The 19853-nt window shown below is 34.2% G+C and overlaps 1 protein-coding gene across 1 annotated transcript; it reads right to left on the reverse strand.

Annotated features, from left to right (window-relative positions):
* Window positions 1–1574: 1574 nt before the first annotated feature.
* Window positions 1575–15447, reverse strand: LOC107189434 (farnesol dehydrogenase-like). The gene is made up of 2 exons (XM_015577963.1): window positions 15153–15447; window positions 1575–1705 (listed from the first exon to the last, which is right to left on the reverse strand). The coding sequence occupies exons 1-2, from the start codon at window positions 15445–15447 to the stop codon at window positions 1575–1577; spliced, it is 426 nt and encodes a 141-aa protein (XP_015433449.1).
* Between the last annotated feature and the right edge of the window lie 4406 nt (window positions 15448–19853).

Raw genomic sequence — 19853 nt, forward strand, 5'->3', positions numbered from 1 at the left:
TGGGGGAAGGAAGAAAAAATAGAGGGCGGAGACGACGTAGAGGAAAATATGAGGAGAATGAAAGAGACGATTAAGAGGAAGGACAGAGAGGAGAGAAGGAGGAATATAATTATAAGGGGAATGAAAACGGCTGATAGGAAGGTAAGGCAGGACGTGAAGAAATTCCCGAGGGTGATAGACGGAGTGGTAGAGGTGGTGGCGGTTAGGAGATTGGCGGGAAGGGTGGGAGGGGGGAGGGGGATAATTGTAGTCAGACTGAGGGATCTGGAACAGAAGAGGATGATGATGAACAAAAAAAGGGGGCTGAAAGGGAGAAAGGAAACGATAGAGGACGACCTCACATGGAAGGAAAGGAAAATGCTGTGGAGGTTGGAAAGAATAGCGGAGGAAGAGAAGAATAAAGGTAGAGAAGTATGGGTGGCCTATGGAAGGATTCAAATAGATGGGAAGTGATAGAAGTGGGATGAAGAGCACGAGGTTCTAAAAGACGGAAGGGGGTGCAATTAGAACAGGAGAGCGTGGGGTGTGGTTAGGAAAGCAGGAGGGGCGCGGTGAAGGGGAAAGGGAGAGAAGGGTGCGATGAAGAATGTGCGGAGTGGAAAAGGAAGGTAAGAAGGGAGTTGAGAAAATTGAGACAGTGGGAGAGAGGTGGTCAGGGTTATAGAGATGAGAAGAGAAAATATAAGGAGGTATGCGAGAAGAAGAAGAAAGGGAAGAAGAAAGAGAAAAATGAAAGATTCGAGAAACAGATGGAGGAGGCGAGGAAATAAAACGAAATAACGCAAATATGTAGGTATTTTTTGGTTAAAACAAATCATTTATATCTTCTACGGTTTTTTTAATTACCTTCGAACGGACCTAACTTTAAAAATATGCCTCGTATGTATTTACATACTACATAATACAATACTTAGTTTCGTATAACGGGAATTATACGGTTTATACGATTACCTGTACCATTATTTTTCAAGACCTGCACTTATAATTTAGGTTGAAGGGAAGTAAATGGCTGTTTGAATATGTTCAGGTTAACATTGTCCCTGATATAATTGTAAAATATGCAGAATTTCTGCAATTGTTCTTGTAGAGTGATGATGATTACAATTGTAGATTAAAAATGAACATGGATGACGTCTGGTACATTTTTTTGTATCATTTAAGATTTCTTTCTTTCATCCAAGACATTTGTAAGTGATTAATAACTTATTTACTAACAACCCACTCTGTATTTCAGAGATAGTGTAAAATAGTTTGCATGGAGAATTCAGTCGAAAATTAATAAATGATATTCTGCAATATAGCTTACATTTTTGGATAGTGTCATTAGTAGACTGCGGATGTTTATGTATTTATAGCCTCTCTTAACTTGCAAAATGCAATAAGATAAAGATTTTAATAAATTTTAATACTATTTATATGTTATTATTAACTTAGTAAAACTTCTAGTACTAAATTCAAAATTCTGCTCCATTCGAATTTTTATTTATTCGTATGGGAAATTGTGCATTTACATAAACTTCCGCAATCTAGTACTTAGATTTTGGATTGTGCTACCAATATATTTGAAGGGTTGCCTACCTGTTAACGTTAATTATATGTCCAGGTACATCGCGTTTCCTGATCGATTGTGAAAATTCTCTTGCGCAGATGGCTGGAGCTATTACATTGGTATCTAGTACTTTATGATATTCCTCTGTAGATGTCTCTGTAACAGAATGTATATAATAATACTGTTATATCATTTTTCCGTAATTAAACCTCGACTAGATAAATGGAAACCAGATTACTTCTAGAGTTTCGTGAATCACAATCACATTACAGTACGTCTTTAGAGAAGAAAATTAATTGTGTCAATGTAATGTCGTAGGAGAGAGTGGGGTAAACACGAACGCGAGATAATTTCGAATGCAATGGTTACGGTGTGTTAGAAAAGGAAAACTGATCTTCTCCCTCTACTAGCTGACAGTGTACAGTGTCTACAAATATAATAAGATTACAGATGTCATTGTTACCGAGGGATCATAGATTTTGGGTGCCCGAAGAACCCAAAATGAAGTTAGGTCTCTATTGGTGTCAATTGGTCTCTATTACCACAAACGAGATTCTCGTCTGTGATATCACACACATTCATATATGTATATCCTATATGTATGCTGCATTGCGAAGATGTTTTATACTCTTATGGTAAGATAGAGCAAATGGCGCTTGTTCTCGAGGCACAGATTCATGACCATATACATATACAGGGAGTTTCAAAAATGTCTCTCTTCCCGGAAATGAGGAGTTCCCGGGATGATTTGAAACAACTTTTTCCTTAGCGAAAATGTTATCCGAGGCTTTGTTAACGAGATATTAACAAAAAACCACGACCAATCAGAGCGCGAGTTTGCCAGCCGAATTCCCGCGCCATCGGTGGCTACGTGTTACGCTTGTACTATGCAGTTCCGAATAACCAAGTCGGTATGCATGCCCGAAAACTGCGTATAATAGCAAATAAAATAGACGAAACAAATAAAATCATACTTTTTTTCATCTTTCGTTTGTTATTTAAAGAGATTAATGAATGAAGCATAAATGTAGGAAAATCATGTGTAACGTAAAAAGACGAATGCACAGTTAATTTTTTAAACAGAATGGAAACTAATAATCAGCTCGGGAATTTGTAAATTCGTTTTTCAAATAACGTATTAACGAAAACGTAATGTAACCGAAAATGAACAAGAAGTGATCGTAGTTCGTTACGGACATCAAAATCCGTAATTTAATAACGGGCAACAATGTTACTGATAATGAATAAGTCTCTTTAAAAAGCCCGAAGAAAAATTTAGGTACAGAAACTTGCAGAATTATGACCAGAAGTAAGTCATAGTTTGCGTTAAGTTAGGAAAATAATAATCAGCAATAAATTGATTAGAACTCATCTTTTCGGAAGTTCACTTGCAGTTTGCAAACCTGAGTCACTAGGTCACTGAACCGATCCTGGTCATTGACGGCCGAAACGGTTTTTGGCAGGGTATCGCCCAGTCCGCAGGTGATCGCAGGTGTACCACACCAGCCGAAGCTAAGGGTTGTATCATGAAGTGTGTCCGGGTTATTCCACCGAATACGTATTCACTTCACTGCACGACCACTAACACTGACCAACTGACACGATCACTTAATGTATTTTTAATTTTTTTTTAATTAATATGAATAAATCATACTAAGAAATGTTCCCGAACTGAAACAATGACCGATTTGTTTCAAATATTATGTATATCATCTGATCCTTTAGTATCTTCAATTTGCTCAGCTAGAAGAAAAAATGTTCATAAAAATCGATTAACATTCGAAGATGATGTAAAAGAACTTCTGGTAGACAACGATCACTCAGACAAAGAAAATTAATTTTGTATTTCTCTTTATAGAAAATTAGTATTGAATAAATATTATACAGGGTGAGGCACTAACTATTGCCACCTAGAATAACTCCGAAAGTATGATAGTAGTAGAAAAATTTTCGAAACAAAATTTGCATGGGACTACGGGGGCTGTTATACGACGTTAGTTTTTTGTTGCTAGGTGGAGTCGCTTCAGAGATTTGAAGATCAACTTTGTTTTTCTAGATAGAATGCTGTTCTGGTACTTATTTTCTTATAGCGGCTATCGAGACGAATCCAATGATGTGCAACATTAATAAAAAGCTAAGCAAAAGGATGAAATGAACTTACATTTACAGAAGGTGTTCAAAATGATTACCATTGGTATCAATGCAGTGCTGCAATCTCCTTATCACGGATTGAGTACTATTTCTTATCACTTCGGCACTTATCGAATCACATGCTCTAACAATTCTCTCTCGCATATCTTCAGGCGTAGTTGGAACTTCTTTATAAACAATGTTTTTCAAGAATCCCCACAAGAAAAAATCCAGAGGCGTCAAGTCTGGCGAACGAGCCGGCCACGGTATAGCTCTCCTCCGCGTCCAATCCAACGATTTGGAAATCTTCTTTGCCACTCATTTCTAGCCATCAGCGAAAAATGTGCCGGACACTCATCGTGTTGATACCATATTCTGTTCCTTATTTCTAAAGGTATTTCTTCCAATAACGGACCTAATGTTTCTTGAAGGAATGTGGTGTACTTTCTACCATTAAGATTTCCTTCGATGAAAAAGGGGCCGATAATTCTGTCCTCAATAATCCCACACCATACATTCACCGACCACGGTTTTTGGTGTGCAACTTGCTGCAGCCAACGTAGATCTTCAGTTGACCAAAAATGCATGTTATGCAAATTAATATTACCATGATTCGTGAATGTTGCCTCATCAGTAAATAAAATCCAATTAATCAATGAGTTATTTCTCTGAATCTGGAGTTGAGCCCATCGGCAGAATTCAATACGATTCATGAAGTCCGTACCAATTAATTATTGGTGAAGACTGATATGGTAAGAATGATATTCATTATGGCTACGCAGAACACGAATAACACTTCTGTGGCTTTCGCCAGATTCCCTTGTGATTTGACGCGAACTAACACAAGGATCACGAACCACAGTGGCAAGAATACCAATTTCCGTTTCTTCGTTAGATACTTGCTTTTGCCGGCTATTTTTCCGATGGGTTAAGGATCCAGTTGTTCTCAATTTATCGTACAAATATTTAAATGTACGGCGTGTAGGGTGAGAACGTTCAGGATATCTTTCAGCGTATATGTCTCTAGCTCTCACTGAATTTTGCTGGCATTCTCCGTAAATGAGAAGCATATCGGTTTGTTCTTCGAAAGAATACATCATTTACTACAATCGCTTGATTCGATGATACTAGTCTTACCGCTCTTATTACTTGTTACGTTCTTCGTACACCGCTGTTATTGTTGTCTTGCGATATCGTCCGAACAGTGTTTACATTGTCAGGTTTGATAAATACGCCGACGCCGTATTTAGTAAATATTTACTGTATTTGCACGATATGCGAGAGAGAATTGTTAGAGCATGTGATTTGATAAGTGCCGAAGTGATAAGAAATAGTACTCAATCCGTGATAAGGAGAGTACAGCATTGCATTGATACCAATGGTAATCACTATGAACACCTTCTGTAAATGAAACTTCATTTCACCTTTTTGCCTTAAATGACCTTCGTTGACCTTCACAGACCTTAATGTTGCACATCATTGGATTCGTCTCGATAGCCGCTATCAGAAAATAAGTACCAAAGCATAGCATTCTATCTAGAAAAACAAAGATGACCTTCAAATCTCTGAAGCGACTCCACCTAGCAACAAAAAGCTAACGTCATACAACAGCCTCCATTGTGCCATGCAACTTTTGTTTCGAAAACTTTTCTACTACTATCATACTTTCGGAGTTATTCTAGGTGGCAATAGTTAGTGCCTCACCCTGTATAATATTTATTCAATACTAATTTTCTATAAAGAGAAATACAAAATTAATTTTCTTCGTCTGAGTGATCGTTGTCTACCAGAAGTTCTTTTACATCATCTTCGTATGTTAATCGATTTTTATGGACATTTTTTCTTTTAGCTGAGGAAATTGAAGATACTAAAGGATCAGATGATATACATAATATTTGAAACAAATAGATCATTGTTTCAGTTCGGGAACATTTCCTAATATGATTTATTTACGTTAATTAAAAAAAAAATTAAAAATACATTAAGTGATCGTGTCAGTTGGTCAGTGTTAGTGGTCGTGCAGTGAAGTGAATACGTATTCGGTGGAATAAGCCGGACGCACTTGATGATACAACCCTTAACTTCGGCTGGTGTGGTACACCTGCGATCACCTGCGAACTGTGCGATACCCTGCCATAAACCGTTTCGGCAGTCGATGACCAGGATCGGTCCAGTGTCCTAGTGACACAGGTTTGCAAACGGCAGGTAAATTTCCGAAAGGGTGAGTTCTAATCAATTTATTGCTGATTGTTATTTTTTGAACTTAACACAAGCTATCACTTATTTCTGGTCATACTTCTGCAAATTTCTGTACCTAAATTTTTTTTCGGGCTTTTTAAAGAGACTTATTCATTATCAGTAACATTGTTGCCCGTTATAAAACTACGGATTTTTATCTCAATAACGAACTACGATCACTTATAGTTTATTTTCTGTTACATTACTGTGGGAGCAGGAACTCCATACCCAATAAAGAAGCAAATAGTTTTCGGCGCCGGGGGTCGTGAGTTCGAATCCCGCTTGGGCTCTTTCATTTTTCCAACGTTCCCACATTATCTTCTCGTCAATACGTTATTTGAAAAAGGAATTAACAAATTCCTGAGCCTCTCTCTTCAAATAATTATTAGTTTCCATTCTGTTTTAAAAAGTAACTGTGTATTCGTCTTTTTACGTTACACATGATTTTCTTATATTTATGTTTCATTCATTTATCACTTTAAATGACAAACGAAAGATGATAAAAAGTTCGATTTGTTACGTTTTTCTTATTTGCTATTATACGCGGTTTCCTGGGATGCATGCCGACTTGCTTGTTAGGAGCTTCATAGTGCAAGCGTAGCGCGTAGCCACCGCTAGCACGGGAACTCGGCTGGCAAACTCGCGCTCTGATTGGTCGGGGTTATTCGTTAATATCTCGTTAACAAAGCCTCGGATAACATTTTCGCAGAGGAAAAAGTTGTTTCAAATCATCCCATGATCCCCTCATTTCCGGGAAGAGAGATTATTTAGTAGTGTGGCGTACATCGTTGTTATAAATAGTCCAAATTAATTATTGTAGATTTTATTAAGTATTGTAGATTTTATTAATTATTGTAGGTTTTATGAAGTATTGTAGATTTTATTTATTATTGTAGGCTTTATTAATTCTTGCAGGTTAAATATTAGTGTTAAATAGTTATAAATTAATTATTTTGAACGTTAGTTTTGTGTAACGTGTAGAGTGTTAAACGCAACGGAGGAACCGCTCGTGGGTCTAATTAATCGTACAATGTGTGCGAACATTTTTTGTGGACGGGACAATCGCGCAGTGTGTGTCAACACTTTTCGCGAACTTTGTGTGGTGTTCGTGCATGTGCGGATTAATTTCATGGATACTCGTGGACAGATAGAGGGGGCATTAACCCTTTCTACTCGATAGTATTGGTAAGAAGATAATTACATTTTTGCGAATTTTATCGAGTAATCATAGTTAATGCAATACAAGTGGATTCGATTCAAATACCGCGGTCACAAGTTATCGACATCTTCTACGGGGTAAGTAGACAGCCGTTCTACCTACTTTTCCTGCACGTCGTTGAGTCTTTAGAGTGACTGTACGCCCCTTACGAACCGTGGTCCGCTGACACTCCGTGCGTGCGGATTGCCATCATTTGGGGTCAATTTTTAAACGCTTATAACTAACAGACGAAGCATTTGTCGCAATTTTGTTATTCTTGAATCACCCCTTGAATTTTTCCCCACTAGTAGTCGAACACCCTGTATTAGAAGAATGCCGACAAGCGATAGATAGATTTAAGGTTTAATATTTAAAGATTCAATTGTAAGGTGCGTCGAACCAAAGCACACATCCGCGACCGGCCCGACGCCGGGTTCCACGGCCTCCCCCCACAGTGGTGGAGATGACGCCTGGACAATAATCGTGGATCAACAATCAGTCAATAATCGCGAGGTCCCTGTATATCTGTAGTCACTGATGTGATAGTGCACGCTGTTCAGAATAATCCAAATTTATTATATTCATCGTTTTTCAAGTAACATTTTGTCCATTTCCAATTGCATGTGATTACTGCTGCATTAATGATACAATTTTGAATTTATTCAAGTTGAAATAAATACATGTTAAATAACATTTTATGATCAACGTGTTGTCTGTTGTGTAATTTTAACCACCAAAATTTTTTATTTTTTATTTTTTGACGCGTTGGGGTATTAGCGAACAAACCGGATGGGGGCTTGTGAAGAATAGAACATGTGTTACAAATGTAAGTTGTGGGCAAATGAAAAATGCAGCAGTAGTGAGAGCACATCCAGAGACTTTATCTGCAACTTATGTGATAATTAGTTTCTATTAGCACTCTATTCGTGATAACCCCATACAGCGTTCGTGGTTACCCCACGGCTGTTGGGTAATCACGAACGCGAAGGATTTTGTTTTTTGACTAAACATTTGATTTTTATTATAATTTCTCCAATATTCAATATTGTACGTTGTAGATGAATAATTTAAGTATGATTATAAGTAGTAAACAAATTCCTTTCTCACTCAGCTTTTGTTATGTTTCTTCTTTTGCTTGGGTGTTCCTAATTACACCATTCTCCCCTACTCCATTTACTGATACAATTTGTGTAGAACTAAATTTCCATGTTTTGCCATTTTTTCACAAAAATAAATTAGCAGGAGCGGTTGTAAACCTTATGTATTATAGGATACTAGTAGGTCATTCAAAGTAGGTAGTATTTCTAGACTCTAGGTCGAATTTTAGTCAGTTGAATAAGAAAAATATGTCACTAAAGATGCTTGGTTGGCGCTAGTTCGGGTTTAATGGTGCAAGCGATATATAATTGTTGACAAATAACGTAACTGGAGCGAAAGAAGGCTATCCCATTAAGTAAATATCAGAAAAGGGAAAATTTTGTTTATTTAATAATAGGGCAATGTCCCAATTACTACCACATTTAGTTTGTAGAGTACCTTCATTTCATCATTTTATGTTTTCGTTAACCTAAAAATCGTTTGAGTTCGGAACATAATATTATTTAACATCTCCTTCATTAAAAAAATAGTTTTATACATTAAATATTAAGAATTAGTTGATAATTAATTAACCTTTGTATACCCGCTAAATAAGTAGTGGCATAACATGTATTGTTTGATAATTTGTTCAAAGTTGTTAATAAATAATGTGGGGGAATGTATTTAACCAAAATAAAAATAAAGAACTATTATAGAGCAGAGTTTTATTGCAACAATCAGTTTTTGAATCTCCTATAACAAAATTTAACAAAAACAACTGAGTATATACATTTCGTCGATCTCTCAGATCGACACGCGAGTAAAGAAATGTTAAAATCTGCGAGCAATCTCAGTGTCTCTGTACCTGTAACTTCAAAAATTAAAATAATTCTTATACACTTTAACAATTCGTTTTGTACAATAAATATAGGTTGAATAGTAAAGTTACTATTATCACTTCCTACTTACGTAGTCGCGTTTTTCACGCTCAAATTGCACTTTTATTTAACAACATTAATTTTTAAACACCAGGTACATACAAGTACACGTATTTGTGTGTGTTTATGTAAATCAGAGCCCCAATTTAATTACAAAATTTTTGCATACACAATTCTTTAAACGTCACACTTTTGACTCTGGCAATAATTGGTGCATTTACCCTGGTGACATACTGACACCATTATTGCACCGTGTATTAGAAATTTGTAGGTGTCCAGGTATTTACTAACGGTAGTGTATATTCTGCAGTTGAAACGAGAGCATCGTACAGAGGTTATTGACCGCGAAAGAGCAACTTCTATAAGACTGGTCCTCATACTGACGGTACACTTGTATAGGTTGTCCCGATACTACACAATCAAACTTTATCAGTATATTCTGTGGTCAAAAACAAGATACATTGGTACAGAAATTTTTTGATAAATTGATCTAAAAATAGTTTACACAGTACTCAGAAAACTCGTGGCATTTTCTTTTAATTATGCACCGTACATGTACACACTCCCGAACACCAGGATTTGGAAATTTTCGAATATAAAATGAACACGTAACATAGTTACCAAAAACTTTTTGGAATATTACACACAAAGATATGTTAACACACTGTAAGGATATGTTACATATCAATAGACGATGTTTACCCTAATACAAGATGACAAAAGTAGACACTAACAAATCACGGTATTTATATAAGAATATTTAAACGGAATGATAATTTTTGAGTTTTAATAATAATTAAGAACGTGTAACATACTATTATTTAGACACGGATTTTGTGCATTTGTAGTTTATAGGACTTTGTGAAATACAATAAAAGACGAAACTTTCAGTTTTCTATTTTATTCGTAACCCAATATGTATGGTACTTAAGTAAAAAAAGAAATTCCTACTTTTGTTCTTGTCTTTACGGATTAATTTATGAAATGTCATTTTCTATAAGAATCCGCAGTCTACTAATATTAATTGCAAAACGTATTGGGCCAATATCAATTTACAGTAAAACATAAAATATACAGTTCTCACGCTTTGTGTGCTGACCCTGTATTTTATCTTAAGATCGTTATAAAAACGATTACCTTTATGAGCATTACATTGTCGACTTCAGAATAAACTTTCGCAAATATCAAAGTTTTCCACAACAAAACGATCGTTTGTTTCGTATTTACTGCATACGGTCGATATTTTTTCTCAATATTGTCTCCTGATCAGATAATAATCATTTTTGTTGGCGGGCTGTATTCTGTCGAACGTTTGAAATTATTAGAGCCATAGTTACGAAAAATATATTTTTTTTATTTATGTAGAAAGAATATGACAATATTAAATTTTTCACACTGGATAATTTTTAATTAAAAAATTGTCCACTAGAAATACACAGAAAAAATTAAACTCAATTGGTTTAATTGCAAAGAATATAGTTTAAATAGTACATAAAATCGTTATTTTGTGCAGATGACTCTAATAAGTTTGATCACCCACTCTAAAGTTAAGTATATGAGGAGCACAGACGTTCCATCAATTTCCGGCATTTCAATGTAACATTAAGCAATTTAACTCGATAATAATGACACGGCGAGATAGTAAACCAAATAAGCAGGACCGTTCCTGGGTTTGTCGCCGCCCGTATTAATTCAATATTATTTAATTACTGCTGTGTTTACTTTTATATTTATATAAAAGTATGTTTAATTAGTTTTTATCTAATAAGCATCAAAAGTATTTATAAGTAGTTTTAATCTATATACATAGTTTTTTTAATAGTTATTATGCGAAAAGAATATTTTCAAAATTCTATATTCATAAAATGAAACGAAGATCCTTAAAAAAGAAATGGTTTTAATTCAGATGAATATTTTATTCTACATATAACTACAAAACTAATGTATAGTGTTTGTAATAATGATATTATAGTTGATAATATCGACTATCAATAACCTGCACTCTTGCATACTAATAGATGGCATGGATTGCATACAATAAATGGTCTGCGACTGCCCGTGAATTTGGCTGCTCAGGTGCGTTGGCACCTTTTGCATCCCCGCCAGGAAGGGCATTACGAACAAGGACAGAAAGAAACATTCGTTTAAAATTATTACATAGGATCACTGGCCGACAAATGGTATCAAATGAAGAATGGATATCTCAGTAAATATCGTGTGAAACATTTTCCTGTGTAACTATAGTTTGGTATTTCTGGTTGTGGAATATATTTTCTTTTATCATATGTGTATGACAAAAATTTGAATTAAATGGATAGAATATAATATAGGTACTGTTTATTCTATGAAAACACTGAATCGACATTCGTTAACCATTCGAACAAACGTTTATCGACCATTCGAAACAAATGTTTTATCGTTAATTATGTTTTTTATTATCGAAATTTGTAAATTAATTGGACATTAAAAATATTCATAGGGTTACGAAAACCCCACCTGAGTTAAGCAACTGAATGTTCTATAACCAAATCGTAATTCCCCACAGTATATTCAGCTCATAGTACTCACTCATAATACTATTGAAAAATGTTAATAAAGAAAGAGATATGATATATGTTTAATACACACCAAAAATTAATACACAAATTTTTGTTTCTTAATTGTTGTCGAATAGTGTATACAACGGTATTCAAATTACTATACTCAAACTATAAGTGTGATGAGGAATAAAAATTTCTTCTCTAAATGACATTCGACTTACTTGGAAAATTCGGTTGAGTCGCAAGTAAGTAACTTCCATTCTTCTTTTTAAAATTCACTTTGCATCAAGATAATGGTGCATATAATACACTGGTGTTTCAAAATTTATTGCACGCATGCTGTGTGAATTGGAATCTGCAGTATTCACAGGTTCAGCATAATGTATGCAAAACCTACGCCGAGGATAAGGTACTAACGACAAGTGGCGATAAATGTAGGAATGAAATAAGAGCTGTCAAGTGGACGTTAATGAAATTTAATCTCTTATGACAGAAAGAGACACTACGGTGGTTGAACAGTTTGCGATACGTTGGAACACGAATGTATTTAATCAATTACACATTCTTCATTTCTATTGAGCCAATAATCATTATTTAATTTGACCATTTTCATTATTATTGTTATTTAATTATTCTTAACTATTGTGTCGACATCAATGATGGAAGATATTTACGACTTAACTCAATACAATGGAAATCTCGCGAAATTTTAATTAATTCCATAAAAAAATTATAATATATAAAATAAAAGCACTATGAAAATTAATACTCAAATACTTAATATAACAGCTGACAATTGCTTGCGTAGAGCGTGTAGTCAAATAATTGAATAGGACTTATCTGATCAATAGCATAATGTCATGAAATAGAAGTTATAAACGAATCGTTTTTTAATAACGAATGAAAGAGGAAATTCCAATTTTGATCTAATGACTTTACTGAATTGAGATCGGAAGCCTATAATGTATTAGTTAATGTTTATAGAAACTGAATGTCTATACATAGATATTATCAACAGAAGATGAAGATACTAAATAATAATTCTAAAAGTAAATTTTGTTTGAACTGAGTTCATTTTCCTTTCATTGTGAATTTGGTGTGTTAAAAATATTTACGCGATAAAAAATAGTTCGTATTTGATTTATAACGTTCCGTCATAACAGTACTATCTGCCACATGAATGATAACATAGTTATATTGGTAAATCTGGTAGTAATCTGCTATATTTGATTAATCAGGTGATAAGGTATTAGCTCTTCATTGTGTCTGCAAACACAAGAACGTTTCAGAATGATCGAAACAAGTTAAACTGATTAAACGCATTCACAGAAAGCAACAAAACCTGAAAATTTGTAAACACAATTTATTTTCTTCTTCATTTCTTCGTCGAATTTGGTTATTGTTAAATAATTGATAACTCCACGATTTAACGTGGTCAGAATTGGAGAGCAGTCTAGGCATTGAAAATCAATAATATTCTGGTCATTAATGCTAACTATCTTTAGATTATATGGTAAAGGTAATTTTACTTACATTTTCTCGAGTACAAACATAAAATTTTTGTGGTACAATAAGTCCCATTATGTACTTTTTGTTTCTTTCTATAGTATTGTCTTGTATTTATTTAATATTTTTTATATATTAATGTATCAAATAATTACTCGTTTAGGAAATTAAATATTAAACATTTACAATCTCGTGAATATAAACATTGGGGAAGTAATATCGTTAAACACCAAGTACAGATGGATTTAAAAATTTCTCTACGTTTAATGAACTTTCTGATTAATTTATAGTCCAATGAAACCTTAGTATTTATTTACGATTTTTTCATGTTATAAACTTTAATAATAGATGCAATAAATTTAAAGTTTACATTATAAAATGTTGTTACATTAAAATTTCTGTATGAAGTTTTTAATATAATAGTATAATGACAACCGTTTTGCTTTGAAAACTTTTGATATGATTTTTAGTACACTTTCATGTGTGTAATTTCAGATGTTAACATTTATTTTCGGTAAGAGAAAGAAATAATGAAAAACTATTAATAACTGTACATCCACATGTACAGATTTGGAATAATTGAAATCTTCTATGGATTTTGAATGTTTAATATAATTCTGTTTAGACATAAGAACTTGTATTTGTCGTTGGGACAGTAGGAGAGGAATGAGATACTATCAGTTTAAACTACGATTCATATCTGTTCACGGTATAATTCTCCACATTCTAAATAATAAAAGAAAATAACAATATAAGTATTTAATGTACATGTACGACAAATTCATACAGTTAAACCATATAAGATTGTGTAGAATAGTAAAACGTTTACTGAGGTTATCACATTATTACGTTCGTTGACGAAAACATTTGCTGACCGCGAATAATCATTCGAGAAAATGTTGGATAATGTTTTTCATTTATGTAGGAATAATCTGAAACAATGTCAGAATACTTTTATGAATTTCATGATAACAGAGCGTTGACATGCTGACTGGTCCGTGAGTCAGTACAGATGCAACCTTGGCATCTGAATAAGAAAATAAACTGTCGAGTTCATTCATTTGATACACGTTGAATGAATTCCGATTTTTGTATAATTACGAAGTGAAATTTTCACAATACGAAATAAATAAATAAAAAATATTACATAAAATTAGTGAATCCAGCTACGATAATTTTTTGTACATTTCGTTTGCTGAGAGCTATGTTACATTATTAATAGTATTGAAAATTTAACAAGTATTACCGTTCATATAATTCATATTAATTATATAGTTTATTTTATTTTCTATTCGGAAGTCGAGTGTAGGTCCCTGGTGACCTTCACGAGATTCAACTTGTTAATCAGGAAAAATATTTTTACATAACTTTACGGTTCGTTGTTTATTTCTTTAAGGTTTCTCATATTTAAATGCATTGTTAATAATAAGCATCATTAGATCAATTATATTCATACTTTATATATTAATGTATCAAATAATCGCCCGTTTAGGAGATTGAATATTAAACATTTACAATCTCGCGAATATAAACATTAGGAAAGTAAAGTCGTTAAACAAGTACAGATGGCATTTAAATATTTTCCTCTACGTTTAATGAACTTTCTCATTGATTTTTAGTCCAATGAAACTCATAACAACAAACACAAATCTCTGCCTAATGTCTTTTTTCTTAAAACAATCTGTAGAAGCGCGAATTTGCATAAAAATCTTCAATCCTGAAAAAAATATTAACTTTAAAATAAATATTTAATAATATCTACTATCAAAATAATTATTTATTTTATACTAATATTTGATATTAAAATAAATGTATAATAATATGTAATAATGAAATAAATATTTTATGACGAGTTCGTTTTGAAGGTGAGAATTTTGTGTCGGTGCAAATGAGAGGAGGGACACTAATTTAATTTGGTAGTTAATACGGAACAGCGATAGAATTTTTACGAACGTGTATAGTGTGGAAAGTTTTACCAATGATTAACGATTGATCGGCGACACCAGCGTTGTTTATTAAAATATCCGCCCCGCCAAGCTCCTCTTCCGTCCATTTGAATGCTTCCTTGATGTCCTCTTCCTTTCTGAGATCGCACACGATCGGATAGAATTTATCATCGCCGAGTGCGTCGACCAACTCCTCGAGTTTTTCGCGTCTTCTCGCGAGACCAACCACTTTTACACCGTGACCAACAAGAGATTTCGCGATCGCGGCACCGATCCCGACGCTCGTGCCGGAAACGATCGCTACTTTGCCTTCCCAACGATTCATCGTTCGCTGTGTCTTCTCGTTGACTGACCTGTACGCACGATCTTCTAACTAGCAATAGGGGTAAGTAACAGGCATAACGGGACATTGCCTCCTCTTCCCGACTCGAGGGACCAATCAACGTGTAGCTTGCTGCTTGCTGCTTCCCATTCCTATTACACGATTCGATTGCAATCCATGCGTTAAACCGCATCTCCAACGAGACGGCATTTGCTAGACAGGGTACGGGTGCAGGTACTTATGAATTTTTATCTCGGAAACTTTTCATCGTATTGAGTTAATTTGTCCTTTCCTTTACTTTAGAAGGGTTGACCTATTTGAATAATATTTTTTTAAGGGGTTACATACGCTTCCAACTTTCAAAACATAGAATTTTTTGCTTACTTAAATCAAATGTTTATAGTGTGTAAAATACTGGATAAAAAGAATTGAAGCAATATCTCAATATTTAAAGAAGATATTTGTCATAATGTGAGAGCGTGCACGGTCGAAAAATCACTAAAGTCCATAGTATGCTGCTGGAATGGCAGATTAAGTGTAAATTGGAAAAAAATGTTTCCTTTCAGTATTTTTCGTTTTTTTTTAACTTCAAACGCGTTTTTCTTGAAATCACATTTCTCAAACTTATCAGCATGATAGCTTCGGCAATTTTCAACATTTTTAAGAAACTTTGGGGGCTAGGGGCCTATTCTCTAAGGGCCTTCAGGCTATTTAAAAAAAGTTTTGATTATTAATATTTTTTTTTACCATTGAAAGATCGAAATCTCAGACGAAAAATTCACTTCTTTTTTCAAAATGGTATAACTTTTTTATTTTCCATAAATTCCAAATTTTTACCCGATGACCCATTCCTACACCATTTTATAAGATTGTTGTTGAATTTTTATTGTTGTATGCTTTTTCATGGAAATATCATGTCGACAAGAAAGCTCTTTTTTTGGTGCAGAGGTTGCTGCATCGGCAGAGAATAGAGGCAAAATATGACAAAAGTGTGTCAACATACTTTTTTCCTTACAAATAAAGGTCCCAAAAATAAGGTACAATTATCACATTTTTTATTTATTTTACTCCTCTCCAGATAATTCCCAAAGATGATCAATTTTTGCGCGTCGAGAACGTATGTAAGTCCTTGATTGAAAAATTACTTTATAACATGGAAAATTGGAAACTAATTTTTCTTTTGCGGAAATCATTTTTGATTCACATCGATGAGCTACTAGCACAAAGTCACACTGTCTTGAGTTCGAGGCCATAAACCAGGGCTCGGCAATCTTTTTTACTACATAGGAGAGCCTATTTTAGAAATGCGATAGTTGGGCGGGCACCGTGGGATGAAGAGGAGGGAGGGATAATATCTAAACATGAAAATATTAATGCAACACAAATTTGTTAGATAAATTTTTAATACATAAATTCAAATTTTAATTGAAAAAACATAATCTTAAAATTGATAATTAATGCGATACTTGACATTGCAAATTTGCGACCAACTCGTTGTAATGTGGCACAGAAGTTGAATTCCGAGTTCTCAGGCATTGGTTTAAATCAGCATCAGTGAGGCTTGATCGGTACTTTCATTTTAAGTATTTCATATTAGAAAACAAACATTCACAATCATATGTCGACGCGCAAAGGGAGTTCAATTTTAGAGCACATTTTTTCAACCATGGGAAGCTATTTTCATTCATTAAATTCCAGAATTTTCCTTCGTTATGATGTGATTTTAATTTAATGTCATTTGTTATATTTCCAATTTCCAATTCTAAGTCCTCCTTATTGGAAATATCGAAATATGTTGCGATTTTATTAGTTACATCGTCTTCCGTATGAGAGAAAGGATTAATCAAAAACGTTAAGAATGCTTCCGAATCGTAGAATTCTTCAAATTTGGTATTAAATTCTTTCAATAAGGAATTAAAATGTTTGGCAAACTGATGGGTGATAGCATTTCCATCACAATAATTTTTAAAAATGGGAAATGTGATAAATTATCTTTGTCCATATGCGATTTCCAGAGCGCCAATTTAGCTTTAAATTGCATTTACCGTAGTTATCTTAGAAACAATATGATGATTTCTACCCTATAGTTTCAAAGTTAATTCCTTCAATTTTACCGTCAAATCGGTTAGAAAGCCAAGCTTAATTAACCAAGGTTTTTTTCTCTAATTCTAAATAAATTTTATTCCTGGATAATAGAAATTCTTTCACGTGTGGTAATAAATTTAAAAACCGCTCAATTACCTTTCCTCTACTAAGCCACCTCACTTCTGTGTGTGTGATAAAATCTTCAAATTCTGCTCCATCTTCTGGTAGAAGTAATTTAAACAATCTGTGTTGCATTGCCGTTGCTCTTATTGAATTTATCACTCTTCTTACTGTTTGTATAATATGCTGAAAAGGACTTTTCAGCATAACACCTCTTGGTGAATAATGCAATAATAAGATGCAAATCTTTGAAATATCGGGTCTTTCTTACATAACGCAAGAAAACCATTATTTCTTCCTTTCATTGCAGGCGCGCTGTCTGTTATAATTGCGGACAATTTTTCTAAAGGTATGTTATTTTCCTCCATATACTTTTTAAAAATTGAATAAATATCGTTGCCTCTTGTACTTCCTCTTAAAGGTAGAATTTTCAGAAATTCTTCTTTTACAGAAAAGTTGTCAAAAACCATCTTTGCAATAATACATACAGTAGACTCTAACTATATTGCCATATTCAGGGCTGTTGGGGAGTGAAATGGCAATCAGTTCAGAGCCCCCTCCATGCTATGTTCTGTCGCCATGGCCTCGGCCTCAGCGCTTGCGCAAGAGCTGGACCGTGCTGGTGCGCCGGCGTACACAACATGGTGGGAGAGCGAATTTGTGTGCGCGAAAGTACGTGTGAAGGGGAAGTGCCTCGTGTGGCAATGTGTTTAGTGGCAATATAGTTAGAGTCTACTGTAATGACTCTTTTGCACCAATGCACTTCGCATTGTGCACTTTTTGTCATTGCGAAGAGATTGGCTAGAAATGTGTTTGTTAAATTTCTGAAATCTCTCCTTTCTTCTAAAATAAAGTGAAACTAAAAAAAAAAACAGATCATAACAGTTCAAACGCTGCGAAATCGCTTTAAACAGGAAACGTACCGCAAAAGAGTCATTCACCAACTTTTCAGACCATACCGCAAGTTTCACTATCGAGGGCATAGGGTAAAAAAAATCTGATCAGTTCGACCTTTGGCACAGGGGTTACTTGTCCTTTTAACTGGACAAAAACGTGGACACATGGAAGATTCCACGATTTTTGTTGAAATGGCATCGTGTTTTGTGAAAAATGGTAATTATGCATTATTTTACGTTATTTTGAAGTGGACTGTATACGACGAAGAAAAATTTCAACAAATTGGCAACTGAAGGCCTTTAAAGAGAAATCTCTCAGCTTTCCAAAATTCTTTTGAAATTTTCTATACAATCATGCGTTTGCAAGTTACAGGCGTTCAAAGTGGAAAGTGCCTTTTCTCATGTGATGACGAATAACTCAGCCAATAAAAACTGTACACCAAAATTAAAAAAAGAAAAAAAAGTTTGCTCTGTAAAAGTGTTCCATTGAGATTACCACAAAAAATTTTATTTGGCCTACGCATCCTCTCAAAGTTGACCAACATTTTTTAACATTCGCTTGCTGCGCTTCATCTTTAAAAACAAAGGAACAAATTTCATGAAAATAATTTTTAATTCCCGATTCAAAAACTAGAAACTTCAGGCTACAAAATGGTCATACACAATATTTTTTATAACTATTTTTCGCGGAGATATAGTCATTTGAAAATGACCCATATTTTCGGCAAATTTTAGTGGTCCCTTAATTTTGACGCCCAGTGTAGTATGCGAGTATGGAATACGCCAAAAACTACTCACCGACCAAGGAACTAATTTCGTCAGTCAGATATTTAAGTATACATGTAAGTTACTTAAAATAGATAAAATTTAAACGACAGACTATCATCCACAATCAAATGGCGCGCTCGAAAGAAGCCACAGAACATTGGCTGAATATTGGTGGCGATCTCAACCGGTTGGTGGCGGAATGTCTAACTAATTTTAAAACTTTTTAAGCAGTGCCATCTGGTGGCGTTTTTGCGAACTATCCAAGAAGTTCTGGAAATAGTTTGAATTTTCGCCACCAAAGTGGTAGGGGCGCCACTAAATGTCCCATAAATTCCTAAATTTTTCCGGCTCTTCTCTGAATCCAAGATGGCGGAAACTTTACAATTACTAGTTATTTATTTATGGAAAATATGGGATAGTCGTAGTGATAGGCTTAATAAACAATACATATGTACCACTTAACTGTTTTTTATTGAAAAAATCTGATGAAAATATACAATTTACAATAGTATTTGAATAAATTTCACAACAATTGCCTTA

Source organism: Dufourea novaeangliae, unplaced genomic scaffold (assembly GCF_001272555.1).
Source record: "Dufourea novaeangliae isolate 0120121106 unplaced genomic scaffold, ASM127255v1 scaffold148, whole genome shotgun sequence".
Taxonomy (NCBI): domain Eukaryota; kingdom Metazoa; phylum Arthropoda; class Insecta; order Hymenoptera; family Halictidae; genus Dufourea; species Dufourea novaeangliae.